Genomic DNA, 15,799 nt, shown 5'->3' with positions numbered 1-15,799 from the left:
TCGTGACAAACGCTGTAACATTAATGCTGATGTCAAACTTCTTCATGACAATGCTCGCTCCCATGTTGCAGCTTTTGTTCGTGAGAAAATCAACACATTTGGTTGGGAGGTACTCCAGCATCCACCTTATAGTGCGGACCTTGCACTGTCGAAATTCCTGGCCGGCCATCACTTTGCAACCAATGCAGAAGTGCACCACCCATCCACCCGTATTTTGAAATTTCAAATGGCACCTCTATATTTTTATACTTAAATATGAAAGAGCATTCAATTTTTTTATACACTTCATTCGTTCCCGTATCTTTTGTTTTCTATCATTGCCTGGGAACCTGTAATTTTGTTATTATTAGTTGATTGTAGGATGAAAACACAGCTTATTTTGTGTAATTTCCTAAATTTAATCAATAAGGATGATTTATGTTCTCTCTCAAAGGATATACACCATTTTAAAATAATTTAGTACACAAAACAACTATTACATGAAATGCTCAATAAGTTTTTGTAGCTTTATTCTCTTCAACTCTAATCAACAATAACAACAATCCAGGTTGCCAGGCAATGATAGAAAACAAAAGATGCGAAAACAAATGAATAAGGTGTATAAACAATTGAACACTCTTTCATATTTAAGTACAAAAATATAGGGGTGCCATTTGAAATTTAAAAGTGGGGGTGAAACCTAAAATGCAATTAAGCCTAGTTTCAGACTTCCCCCTCAATATATAAATTAACGTGTTTTTTGTTTAAACTGAATTCAATTTAAATAATTAGTTATTTAGACTGGGAAGTTTTGAAATGAAAGCTCTGTATAATACTTAGTACCAAAATTTCTTTTCTTAAAATTGTCTGACTTTTTTTTTTTTTGTTCCTGTAGGATTTTTCACATACCAACATCTTAACACACTCATAAAATCGTTTTTTTTTTCTTCTTCCAACTCAAACCTCTTGACAAAGCTTGACGAGCTATATATATAACAGATTTATTTTCCTTGTAGGCCCTAGTTGAGAGTTAATTGGGAAAGAAGAGCTACCTTAAACTGAAACTGCTTGACTAATTTGTGGGATATCTTTACACACCCTAATGATTGTTTAACTTTTGGAAGTGGTGCGTCATTTTAATTGATTCTATAATACCTTGCTCTATTAGCTTTTTATGTTTTTACTCTAGCTTCTTAATTTTTTGTAGGTCTTAGCCATATCTTTATTCACTTGCATTTCCCCTACTTGTTTTCTACTTCTGCTATGTCCTGCTTCCTCAATGTTTCCATTCGCTGGGACAGTAGACCTGTCTTCTTCAGATCTTTTGGAAATAACTTTTACCAGTACCTCAGTTTTCCTTTGCCAGGTAACTTACCTTCTAGTCCTGTCCACCAAGTTCCTTTGAACTCTTTTTGATTTTCAAATTCATTTATTGTATACCATATATTTAATTAGCACTGAAACTTTAAGATGTGGAAGAAGTCAAGAGTTACGCAATTTTTTTGAGAGATGATTGATCACTTAAATCAGATATGGTCTGAATTTTCGCTCTTTTTCTTTTATGAAACCTTTCTCGTTTTCTCATTTCATTTCTTCATAGAATAAGGTATTGGATAAGATCTGATTCTCTTTCTAGATACTTTTTTTTTTCTGCTTTTAGTTTTTTCTTTCTGAGTTCTCCTTCATGCTTGTCACTATGTTTATATTTACTCTCATATACAGAAATTAAAAGGAGGTAACATCTTTCCCACACACACAGAATATTTTTCATATTTTAAATAAAGTGAAGCTTTTTTTTTGTACCTTGAACTAAAATTTAATGAGACATACTATCATGACAAAATAATAAATGAAAAATATGTTATTAAGATTTTGTTCACCACTATGAATACTGTCACCTCCATGGGACGCTACTTACATGGAGGTGACATATTTAATGTTTTTCTTAATCTGTATGTAAACCATAACCTCAACTCCTATGTGCTTTTGTTTATGACACAAAAATACAATTTCACACTATCCTATCAAAAAAAGTGATGTTTCACTAAAATAGTTAGGCAATAAAGAGGACATAGAGGTGACTGAAATAAAAGGTAATATTAGTAAAACAGCATTCCATGCGGACTGGTGTAACATTTACATAATATTGTCCACACCTGTGGAGTAACGGCTAGCGCGTCTGGCTGCGAAACCAGGTGGCCCGGGTTCGATTCCCGGTTGGGGCAAGTTACCTGGTTGAGGTTTTTTCCGGGGTTTTCCCTCAACCCATATGAGCAAATGCTGGGTAACTTTCGGTGCTGGACCCCAGACTCATTTCACCGGCATTGTCACCTTCATCTCATTCAGACACTAAATAACCAGAGATGTTCATAAAGTGTCGTAAAATAACCTACTAAAATAAAAAAAAAATAAAAATACATAATATTTTTAACCAGTTTAATGGCTCCCAACATTTTGCAGTGCATGCTACACCTCTCATACCTGGATCACAGTATAGTACATTAAACCTTGCACCTGCTGTGTAATTATTTTCGCAGAATTCTAATATTTAAGACAGCAGCATCGTAAATGTCCTAGGACGGGTGTGACAAAAAATACACTTGCAGTGAACACCTCTAATGAAAACACGAAAACTCTGTGAACTTAATAAAACAAATATCTTGAGATTTTTGTACTAAAAGTTATTTAATGTTATAAATGTTTCCTATAATGATTGCATATTTATACCTGAATCATACATATGGAACTACATACATACATACATACATACATACATACATACATACATAAGTGTTCTGCCCAAGGGCAGGTCTTTCACTCCAAACCCAGAATTGTCCAATCTTTCCTATTTTCTGCTTTCCTCTTAGTCCCCACATGTGATCCACTTATCTTAATGTTGTCTATCATTTGATATCTTCTTCTGCCCCGAACTCTTCTCCTGTTCACTATTCCTTTCAGTGCATCTTTCAGTAGGCAGTTTCTCCTCAGCCATTGACTTAACCAATTTCTCTTTCTCTTCCTGATCAGTTTCAGCATAATTTTTTTTTTCACCCACTCTTTCCAATACAGTTTCGTTTCTTATTCTGTCTGTCCATTTCACATGCTCCATTCTTCTCCATATCCACATTTCAAATGCTTCTCTTCACTTCGTCGTAATACATACAATGCCACACTCCACACAAAGCACTTCACTAGTCTCGTCCTTAGTTCTTTCTCCAGGTCCGCAGAAACTGCTCCTTTTTCTATTAAACGCTTCCTTTGCCATTGCTATCCTCCTTTAGACTTCTTGGCAGCAGCTCGTGTTACTGCTTATAGTAAATCCCAAGTATTTGAAGCTGTCCACTTGGTATACTGTCTCATTTAGAATGCGCAAGTTTACCTCTTTACTTTTCTTCCGACAACCATGGTCTTCGTCTTATTTGATGCACTTTATTCTTCTTCCTCCTACATTCACTCCTCCCATGTTCTGAAAACAGTTCTTAACCAAATCCTCCAAGTAGGTGATAAACAGGGTAGATAATAAAGAGTATCGTTGTTGTATTCCTCTCCCTATTTCACTTCCTTTAGACATTACTTCTCCTATCCTGACTTTGACTCTCGTTTCATATAAAGGTCTGACCTGATTATAACATTTTAAAAATAATTATGCACAGAATGGGTATGACACTTTTCAGGTGAATGGGTGTGACACTGTGGAATTATGTTTGGCCTATGTTTTGTAGGCCTATATCAAAATAATGAAAATTTGAAACTAAAAATGACCCATATGATTTTAGGGAACACTAAATTAAATACTAATAATAATTGTAATAAAATGTTTTAACAACATTACAACAAACATATACATAGAAATCAACTGAAGTAGTACTTAGTTCTAAGATTGTCAGAAGCGCTAACCGTTACTCCACAGGTATGGACACCATCTTCTTCAGCTGACAGAACTTCGTTCCAAGATTTCTTTCTTTTCTTGAACTCTGTACTTGGAATATCTGGATTTGCTTCCAAAAGTTTTTTAATAACTGCTTGGTTTTTTACTCGGGCTTGTAGGAAGCACTTTCTTCACTCTTTCAACTGTCTTACAAACTAAGTGACAGCACACACTTGTAAGAACCAAGCTCAGGAGTTCCATTTCCAGCCTTTGCCTGCTGCTCTCTTCTGTCTTTCAGCATCCTCGCATCCTTTGGCCTTTAGTTTGTTCATGTCTGCAGATAAACTTTTTTTTTTCGCATTTGTTCACCTCTTCCTATCTCTCTCCCTTTCCTTCAACAAGTAAACTTTTTTGGATTCTTAATTTTCACTCAGTTTATTTCTCTAATTTTGTTTTGATGTTCTCCACTTTTCTCTCTTTTCTATATTCATCTACGAAGAATAGGAATAAGAGGAAAAACATCTGAAATGTATTATTATGTTTTGGAGTAAGAACAAAATTCATATATATTTTTTAAAACTATCTTCATTTGTGAGAATGAGCCTATATGACATGAACGCATACAATCGCAGAAGTCTCTTATAAAATTCAACTTTATTTAATTTAATTCACTTTTCCGAAAGTAACAGTAAATACAGTTAAATAACCTCAGTCATACTCTGTAGGACGGGTGGACAGATATTAACCAGCGATTTTTTTTATGTCTTAATTCTGAATCAAGCAAATTTAATATTCAGATTGTACTGATTAGTGACTCAACCTTACTTCTGTAAACTTTTATTTCTTTTATACTTTCTTATTAATAAATAAAATAAACTTCAGAGTAATTTTTGAGATGGGTGTGACACACACAACTGTTACCATTAACATAATTAAAACTCATTATCTCCTCATCTGCTTTCAGAATTAAGTCCTAAAATGAGAAAGAAAATTACTGCTGTAGATAAGATGATACCAGATAACCTGATTCATGAAAAGAGGGAACAAATTAAGGACTGCCAACAGTGATCATTTTTCACACTGAAGTTCAGCATGTACAGTTGTCAAAAAAAAAAGTGGCCACACTCGTGAACGGCGAATATTTTCAAAGTCCACTTCGGGTCGCGGCGATGTTACACGATGCATGTGCTTGTACAAGCAGTTCCGGAACTATGAAAGTGTTCCATATCTGCGCTTCGTAGACTAGCGGTAGAGTGCTTGTTAAATGATTCAAAGGTTGTGGGTTCGGGCCTTCTTCAAGTTTTCATTTTATTTTTTAATCGTTCTTTAGCGATGTAACTGATATTCAAATTATCATTTATATCCAGTTATCGTTCTTTATGGGTATCACGTTATTTATATGTCGTTATCGTTCTTTAGAGATATGAATAAAATTCAAGTCATCATTTGTATTCTGTTATCGATTTATAACGATATGAATAATAATTATTATTATTGCATCTTCAATGGGGGTTAGCCCTATTTTACATATGTATGTTAGGGCTATAGTTTTATACACAAAAAAGGATAAGCATAAAGAGAAATGGAAAAGAAAATTAAATTAGCTTACGCGATGTAAACAAAACATAAACAATCCGTAAATTAGGCATTGCGATTGCAAAACAAATATCAGTTATCAATTTGAAACATACAAAAACATTAACAACACACATACGTAACACTTCTATAACACAACTATGCAGCTTTCTGTACCATACATAATAAATTAATACACAATAGTTACACAAACACAATCAAACTATAATTACGACATTGCGACGACATCAAGCATCCCATAACTGACTCAAATACATAACAAATCAAGCATCCGTTGCAACACATGCACTTCAACATAGTAACCACACTTTTAAAAGTTGCAAATTTGGCTCCAAGAAGAATAAATAGGCCACTGTTACTAATTACTATTCTTCTACAATTTCTTAAATACATCTGTAATAAATCTGTGAAATTCCGATATGAATAATATTCACGTTTTTTATATTGTTATCGTTCTTTAGCGATATAAATAATATTCAAGTTATCATTTATATTCTGTTTTCCTTCATTAGCATTATAAAATAATATTAAAGTTATTTATATTGTTATTGTTCTTTCGCAATATAAATAATCTGTATTTTATGTAAGTAATTATTATAACACAAATAACCATCTTTCTTTGTAAAATAGGTTATTTTATTTAGATAATTGAATACGTATTTTATAATATCTTATATTAATTAAACAAACCGATATTTATCATTTATATTCTGTTATCGTTCTTTAGTGATACTGTATAAATAATATTCAAGTTATTTATATTGTAATCGTTCTTTAGCTATATAAATAACATAAATTTAATATTAGGTTTGGAAAAATCTAGTTGCATAATACTGGTATTAGTTTTTCTTTTTGTATTATTACATTATACTATCTTGAACCACAATAAAATGAAAAGGAGTAACGAGGAATTGAACCTGAGACGTTGACATCTAAATTCCGACGTTCGTCCGCTGAGCTACGAGGGCAAAAGTGTGGAAACATTTTCGGAAAAATTGGCCCAATCACACTCTAAGATTTTCTGATGATTTGTAGAAGCTAGTCCAGGATGCGGGGGGCAAAGGCTAATTGAGATTTCCCAGTCTCTGATCGGGTCAAACATCCTGATAAAATTAATATTTAACCCTTGCCGTGACTTTCGGTGAAGTCCGGAGGGCCCAATTAGTCAAATCCACTCTCCTCATCTCCACGCTTGGGCCTCCTGGAATTTAATAAGATGCGAAAGAGATAGTGGTGTGCGGAAAGCAACGGGATGTTACCGCATTTAGGCCTTAATAGAAGAAGAAGGATCTTCTGTGGACCTCTGGAAATAGAACTAAGGAAGAGACTAGTAAAGTGCTTTGTGTGGAGTGTTGCATTGTATGGGGAAGGAACATGGACATTACGACGAAATGAAGAGAAACGAATTGAAGCATTTGAAATGTGGATGTGGAGAAGAACGGTGCGTGTGAAGTGGACAGACAGAATAAGAAATAAAATTGTGTTTGAAAAAGTGAGTGAAGAAAGAATGATGCTGAAACTGATTAGAAAGAGAAAACGGAATTGGTTGGGTCTCTGGTTGAGAAGAATAATAGACGACATTAGGATATGTGGATCATATGCGGAGACTAAGAGAAAGGCAGAAAACAGGAAAGATTGGAGATTGCTGGGTTTTCAATGAAAGACCTGCCCATGGACAGAACACTTATATATGTATGTTCAGAATGCCTGGAATATCATGTCTAAGAACAGTCGCTATTTGCAAAGACTAGTCAATTGCATGCCCACTCAACTGCAAGATGATCGAGATAAGAGGAAGATAGACTAAATATTGAATTGTGGCTTTTTGTTTTGTTTTTTGAACGCTTAATTGTTTGAATATTTTAAGGCCAACGCCAGTAAATTTGTCTTGTTTATGCCACGAAAGATAATTTTATTGAGAATAAAATCTTTTTTCTTTTCATTTGCAGCCACAATATCATAATGATAAAGTCATGGCATAATATATTAATGAACCTGTTGTTAATTACTAAAATAATCGTAAAAGAGAAAGGAGCCATTATGTATAGTTTGTCTCTCTCAAAAACAGAACAAAAAAGAACATAAAAAGCACGAGGTTGTAGTCAACGCAGGACCTCATGAATAAGAGGCCTGAACGCTACCGTTACGTTATCGAATAACACACAGAACACTTCAATTATAACTGTAGATATCAGGCAACGTGGTCCAACAACATGTAACATCGCCTGTCTCCGAATTGTAGCGAAGGTACCCGAAGGGAACTTTGTTTCAGGAGAGCGGCCACTTTTTCTTTTGATAGCTGTACATAGGCCTACACACTTCACATTTGTCCTAAAAGAAACACAAACACAGTGAACTAAGTTGCTGAACTTATTTCTACTGTAAAATATAAATAATAAGGGTTTATTATTATTAGTCTCCAGAAAGAAATACTAAACTTTAAAAAATAATGCCCAGGCTCAGTTTAGCATAGAATGGCTGAAAAGTGGTTTTACAGTTTAATTAAAGTGAACACTTAACCACAATGTGCACAGTCAGATAAAAAAGGTGACTGCCACAAGCGTCTACTGCAATAACATCTGAAGTGTTATTTGTGAATCTAACGGTCTTTTTAAAAAACTTTCTGAATTTCAATGGCAGTTACCAAAAAACTAGTTAGCTACACATATTCACAGAAAAATCTATAGCTAGTATCTAGTAATGAGGACCTTTCTTTTTCACATTTTCTGATAAGAATAGATGTTTCTGAATACAGATGTTGCTGCTATCATATTATGTTAATATTACTTTTAAATTTACAGTCTTAGAAATAGGATAAAACAAAGACAGTTACATGTATGGAGGTGACATTTTGCATGTATTTTAAAATTTTAATAATATATTTGTAACATATAAGCTTCATATCACAAAGCCATTTAAAAATAAATGTTTTTCTATTTAGTGGTGATATAGCCTATTTTTTTATTTTTAATCCTTAATGTTTCGGTGTAAAGAGTATGTTCGCCAAATCTGCTTTTAATTTTAGAGTGGCCCTTATAATATCCCTAACACCTCATTTCTCGGAAATAAAGAACTAAAAAAATTAATTAAATAGTAATAGAGTAAGTTAGTAGTTAGTATGCCAGCTTTAAATGCATTTGCAAAATAAAATAATAAAACTAGCCTATACTACTGGAAAAACTTTTTAACTTCTTTTTGTTACGAATGTTACATTAGATGTCTCTACACATGTAACTTCATTAGACAAATGAGATTTACTTACCAAATGTCTTGAAATTTAAGAGAAAGAAATCCAAAATATTACTTCACAACCTTGCCAGTATTGTTTGAAAGTAAACAGGTTATGTATCACAAAACAGATGTACGAATGAATCTTCGTTTTCACGAGAATACCTTTGTAGAAGTAACAATGGATTTAAAACTAAGAACAAATCCTTAGCCCTCCGCTGGTAACATGAATAACACAGCATTCATTGTAACAGGAGTTGCATGCCACACCAGGCATTTAACATGCAGATAAACATAACTAACTAGATGTATTTATCTATGCAACCATTTTTACTATTAAATTAAATCATTCCTACACATAAAAATAACATATTTATCATAAAAGGGTACACAATGGTATAGTTTTATGGTGTATATAAATGTCCTTTCTATGAACACTACAAGCTGGTCTACATTCTCATTATTTCGTGACTTCAATTTTTCGACCTTCAATTAATTAATAGGCTTTAGTAGGCAAAAAATTATAGTTATGATATCAGGATAAGAAATCACACAAGTTAGCTTTAAGTGGTTGAAGAATATACAAATATCCTTCTGGATCACTACAAACTGGTCTGCCACACTTAGAATATTGTCTTCACTTTTCTGTCTTTTTCCGAGAGCAGAAATAACAGAATATTTTTTTGGCTTGGTGGGTCTGAATTCGATCTCTTTGGCATCCCTGCCTCGTTTCATCCTTAGGAATAAAGTAATGTCTACAAAGAGGTACGTCGTTTCATGCAAGGAGATACAAGTTGAAAACCAGGTTCTCAAAAAATTGTTTTCTTTTCTGATTTCGTTGATGTACTATATAGGACCAATGAAATTATAGCAGCCAGACTGAGAGTTTCAAAGAACATATGGACTGGTCAATAGCGGATGTATTTTGAGTATATCATGTACCAATTTGTCGAACATATCAACCCCTCCTTTCGCATCATTATAAAATTCAATTATTACGGGTCTCTTTGTTTCCTCATTTACATTTGGTGCACTACGCATTGTTGAGAATAATAATAATATACAGTAAAATTCCTTGTATCCGGCACCCAAATAACTGGCAAGACCAAAACAACGGCACTTTTGGCAAAAAAAAAAAAAAAAAAAAAAAAAAAAAAAAAAAAAAAAATTGTCATTCATGCGAAAGGGAAGAGTCTGATGAAGATGTGAGTGGTTTTCATAGATCGCACGCATGTGTTTATTCTTTACACAGTTCAAGCATTATAACATAGACAAAAAAAACTGTATGTCTCTGGAGTAGAGGGTAGCATGGGTAATCTGTCACTTGGACCTTGCAAACAATGAGCAGAGACAATACCTTTCAATTTAACACTTGAACTTACCCGTTTTGAAGGGGTGTTGGATGAGTCTAAATACGAAAGTGTGAAATTCTCAGTGTGTAAAAATTTCATTCAAGTGATGGATAGTATCATGGCTATTATCGCTAAGCGCTGCTGTTGCACAATGGATTCCGCAAAATGCAAGCGAAATGTTCTTATGCTCAAATAATCGAGTGCTACTTCATAGTATAGTTGTGATGTTGGCTACTCTGCTCTATGACTCACATGACCACCATTTAAAATTGTCATAAGGTTGCGAAAACTTTTAGTATTTTTTACGCTATTATGCATTACTGTATTACAATAATTATGAACTGATGAATGTAAATTACAGTATTCAGTACTAAAAATAAACATTGCACGTATTTCAAAACTTTATTTTTAATTATCTATATGAAAAGTACTAAATTTCAACATGGAAAAAAAATGTTTGTGCAGTACAGTGTGGTTTTACATAACCTATAAACGTATTTTCCAATTATCCGGCAAAATCAGTTATCCGACACTGGCTTTGTCCAACAGTTGCAAGATACGAGGAATTCTACTGCATACAGTATTCACCCCTGGATGATACAAGAGGTTTTTTTAATCATCGACAGCAAACTGTGAGGACAATACTTTATTTTTTGAATTCAATGAGTCATCATCATAATCATCGTATCATTCACAAAATATGCCAAGTTTGGACCTTTCACATTCATACTGTAGATAAAAGTTCAAATAGATAAAAAAAAAACTCATACTTCACTACATGTGGACAAAACCTGACACAGTGACTAACAAAAAAATTACGTTCTTTGCACTAAAGATAGTAAGAAACTGATTTTCAGAAGAGTACAGGATGACATATACTATGTATGACGACACAATTCAAAGAAAAGGAGGAGTAAATATATGCTATTGTGAAAGGTAACAGGGGTGGTCAACAACCTCAAGAAACAATTAAATACACTTACAACCAGAAATAACGGGACTATCTGAATATTCTGAATCTTTGGACAATCGAGATTACAAAGAAGAGCATAAAACAGTGAACAGAAATACCAATAGATAAATATCTCGCTGGGGTTTTGCGCAACTCCTATTATCATTGGAGTATTAAAAATGTTTCTTGCTTATCTTTTTTTTAATCATAAAATCTGAGCTCTAGTGAACATAACCCATTCAATAAAATATGATTATTATGAAATTTAACTTTTTACATAGTCTACAGTACTTTCCTCTTGTATACAGAATGGCTGTAAGGTGAGTGAGTAGGCTAACAATCAGTGCGTCTGATGGTGAAATGAGTGGGCCCGGCTTCAAATACTAGTTGGGGTTTTCCATCATCCAACTGACGCAGAATTGCTGGGTAACTTTCGGTGCTGGAAGTCGGACTCATTTCACCATCATTAATTCACATATCATCATCATCCATGCCATAGTCCAAGTTAAGTGCATAGAGCGACATGCTGTACATGTACAAGAGCACAGCCATTTGGCTACCCAATCATTCACAGAATAAGAGTGGTAAGCACAATAAGCCTCATGCTGCAGTGCAAGCCTTCGGATTCCTCCCCCATACAACAGAGAGGGAGGGAGAGAGAAAAAAGTGACTGAAAATACTAGTGTTAGCCATATCTCAATCTAATTTGAAATGTAATTTTTGTGTTTGTTGGGGAGTAGGGGCGAGGAGCAAATCTCCCCACACTCCTCACTTGTACGCTATCGTGTGCTCCCAAATTCCCACTGGCACATAATAAAAAAAACAGTATTAAAACCAATTAAATACACAAAGACAACCAGCAATACTTCCAATAAGTTTAAGTTAGCGGAAAAACGACATTAAATAATGTAAAGGTTGGCCTACCCTACCCTACCAAAACTTCAGTAACAGTTGTAAGAAACTACTGCAATATTTGAGATGTCAGACATCAACAAAATGTCGAGAAAATTATATAAGAACATGATTTGTGAAAAAAATATGAATGGGGAAAAAGGTATTTGTTTACTTCACTGGCACCACCTTACCTATTCCCTCATGTAACTTATTCTTAACCTTGTCACATTCCTCGGCCTCATGTCACTTAGCTATCCCCTCATCTAACCTAACCTTCAACTCTAAATATTTACGGAAATTCAAGCCGACGGAGGGCAAAACATAGTGCAACACTATTCCCACGACCAGACGCCAGCCACTAAAATGTGGCAAACATGGCTTACTTTAGGAAGGGAAGATAAGATATGTACTTATGCTTACTTTTTTTGGTGAAGATTACATATGTCCCAGCCACTATAGGAACTTGATATAATACCTTGAAAATAGGCTACCTTGGATTTATAGTAGGCCTATTGATTAGTTGAAACTGATGTGATCACTGGGAGAGCTGTAAGCCCACCCAACCCGCCCTAAATACACATCTTACTTATATACGTTCAGTGGCCAGTGGATATTCTATATTGACTTTTTATTTGGTTATTTAACAATGCTCTATCAACTACCTACAAGGTTATTTAGCGTTGAGACACAATATGCAAGAAAAACAATGATTTGTGATTTTAATTATGTACAGAATTATAATACCCTACATCTGTGCTTTACTGTAAACATTATACTTACTTATTAATTTATCATAATCTATTCCAGTGTCAGATTTGCTAACCACGTTCCACGGATTCACAACATCTTCCTCTTCTGTTGAAGTTTTATCATTGCAAGTTTTGTTATTTATATCAAGGTGTTTAATTTCTGTGGCAACTACATTCGCCATTGTAAATTTCCTTTATCTTTCTTTACTTCGCAATATTAACCAAACGTGTCATCAGCACCATACGAAACTCCCACACCGTGTCATACCGCAACTGACGGTGATCGTCTATTGTTTTCTTGCCAGAGCAGTATTGCCAACAAAGGAACAAGAAATTCCCCTATATCAAATTAAAAATTCCCCTAAAATTCAGAATTTTGAATTTAACCTATGACATCCCTTGAGGGCTAAGGCCTCCTGCACGTAGGCAGGGTAGCTCTGATTCACTCTTTAAGTGAACTAGCCTACAGAGTGTTTGACCTTGTTCTCTTTGTTCATCGTCTCTCGTGTTGGGTATGAAGCACTTTCGCTGGTTTACGATCACTATTCACTGATTCTGCCGCGCATTTTGCATCATTTCACTATTCACATTATCATTCACGTTGCTGCTGCACTTCAGAACACATTTCACTTTCCACCGATTGATGTTTCCTTCGACAGTTTTTTCCATTTTGATCTGCTTCTTGCGCGCCTCGTCCACTGCTTCCCCGCTCTCTGTGCCCATCTGGTCATGGATATTTTACGACGCTATATCAACATCTAGGTTATTTAGCTTCTGAATGAAATGAAGGTGATAATGCCGGTGAAATGAGTCCGGGGTCCAGCACCGAAAGTTACCCAGCATTTGCTCGTATTGGGTTGAGGGAAAATCCCGGAAAAAAACCTCAACCAGGTAACTTGCCCAGACCGGGATTCGAACCTGGGCCACCTGGTTTAGCGGCCAGACGCGCTGACCGTTACTCCACAGGTGTGGACTGCTCTGAAAATCTGCAGAGTTATTTCATTTCAACTTTGTAGGCCTATTAAGTAACCATGAAAGAAATGGAGTCTACTATATGTTACGATAGGCTATAGAATGTGTGTTATAGTGTGTCCACAGAAAACTTCCGTTATTATAAACGGGTATATCGTCTCTGTCGATAGTCGTATGCACATGAAAATGGTGACACCAAAAAAGGAAACTCGAGAATTTTATAATGCATACCTCACGGACACTCAATGTGTACGCCGCGTGTCACGCAGCAACCATCAAGGCGCTATTCCCACTCACGCCACATGCGCTCCAACGTATCTACCTTTTTGGAATGGAGTCAATGGCACCGGAGATACGATGTCGCAGTTCTTGAAGATTCTGAGGTGGTGGAGGCGGCAAAAAGAATGGGCCGACTCTTGGTCGCTAGAAATACTAAGTTCTATCGCGCGGTTCACTCGTGTAAACGTAACCCACTGCAAGGCAATGCTGTGGTGTCTCGTCATCGAAAGTCGTGCGTCTATAATGTAGTCAAATTTACGAGCAGTGTGTGGCCCAGTGGTAAAAAGTCTGACTTGCGTACTAGAGGTTGTGAGTTCGCCTCCCGGTACGGTAAAATTATTATTTTTTTTATTTTAACTTTTACTTAATTTATTAGTTTAAATGTGAAATGGCATGGCAATCGTAAAGTTTAGCGGTCCCTGCTTAGGTCGTTCTTGCACACGCATGGAAGTACAACGGGATTAAAAAAAATAACAAAACAAGGCCGGTGATGGGGACTAGTATCTCGTCCACAAACTACCTGCGTCAACAACTGCCCTCATTCTGCGTGGCATGGAGTCCACAAGATTATGGAACAGGTCTAAATTCTTGGGCATCTCCTCCCACGCATCTAGAACTCTGTCTCACAATTCCTCAGGTGCCCGAACGGGTGGTTGTTCTGCCTAATTAGAGCGTAGGATCCTTTTGACTGCAGCCCACAAATTTTGAATCGGATTCATATCTGGTGAATTTGGAGGCCAGTCGACTGGGTCGACATCACGCCTCCTTGTAAACCATCTTTGAATCCGGTTGGCGGTGTGTATCGGATGATTATCCTGCTGGAAGAAAAGTGTTCCTTCTGGATATCGTTTTCGGGTGGAAGGGATCATTACACTTGCCAAAATGTGTTCGTAGACTTCTGCCGTAAACCGCCCGTGGATGCGTTCCAGAAGTCCTGCCCCATCGTATGACATCTACCCCAACACGCAACCCGACTTCATAATTAGTCTCACGAAGTGTTCATCGTATCTGTGGCCATTCATACAGTAAACTAGGGCAGTACTATCGTTGCTACTGGAGACAATTACCTCGTCGGAGAAAATGACATTTCTCCAATCGAAGTCCTGTCGGAGAGTAGCATACGCAGAATAACCTATGCGGACCAGGGCAATGAGTTATTGTTTCTTTGCCATCTTCAAGCGTAATGACGAGACAGAACGTTGTATTAACAGATAGCAGTATTGCAGTATTATTTATTAGAGTGTGGGCATATTCTAAGAGATATCGCCACATAATTATAGCTTTGCGAGACACATATGATGGCAAATTTGTAATAATAAAAAAAGAAGACTAGGGGGAGATACGAACATTGAGCTACTACTCCTAATTTGTTCAATAGACCAATGCCGTAACGACTTACGCTACTACGACTGTTAATATCAGTTCGGCGTAATACGTGGTTTTCCTGTTCATATTCGCTCCGGTTGATTTTGTATTTATCAATTTTATTATTATTTCACTCTTCAGAGGCCCTGATGTATCTAGAATCAACCCGCCATTCGATTTTATTACACATCTTAGACTCTTAAACAAAATACAGCAAATTTAAACTGTTTAATTATGTGTTATCTAGTGAACTACGGCTTTGACGAGACGAGCATGCGCAATGTTATGTCTCTGGAACTTAGAAATCGTCGGCCGGCCCATTCTTTTTGCCGTTAAGTGTACATTAGATGATAATCTTTTATGTTGTGACTCCATATGAAGAAGTCACACACTTTGAAGTCTGGGGACCTCGGTGGCCACTTAAAAAAGACGTCTTGGTCTCCGACGCGCCCAATTCACCGCCCTGTCAGTTGTTTGTTAAGATGGTCACGAATATTTGCTACAATGCAATAATGCAAAAATAAAAAAGACTGGCAAACTCGAACAAACGGAACTCATAGTAACA

The 15,799-nt window shown here is 35.8% G+C and overlaps 1 protein-coding gene across 2 annotated transcripts in view; it reads right to left on the bottom strand.

Moving 5' to 3' along the window:
- Nucleotides 1-12,912, bottom strand: part of TrpRS (Tryptophanyl-tRNA synthetase) — an 86,788-nt gene extending 73,876 nt beyond the window's left edge. The window contains exon 1 of one of the 2 annotated variants that reach the window (XM_069826855.1): nucleotides 12,650-12,912. In XM_069826855.1, the coding sequence (XP_069682956.1) occupies nucleotides 12,650-12,800 (151 nt within the window). In that variant the 5' untranslated portion in view covers nucleotides 12,801-12,912. The remainder of the gene's footprint in view (nucleotides 1-12,649) is intronic. The other variant, XM_069826847.1, reaches the window with a different exon arrangement.
- Nucleotides 12,913-15,799: the final 2,887 nt, after the last annotated feature.

Source organism: Periplaneta americana, chromosome 1, assembly GCF_040183065.1.
Source record: "Periplaneta americana isolate PAMFEO1 chromosome 1, P.americana_PAMFEO1_priV1, whole genome shotgun sequence".
In the NCBI taxonomy this organism is placed as follows: domain Eukaryota; kingdom Metazoa; phylum Arthropoda; class Insecta; order Blattodea; family Blattidae; genus Periplaneta; species Periplaneta americana.
Note: the sequence above shows the minus strand (reverse complement) of the source record. Positions and strands in the feature narration are given on the sequence as shown.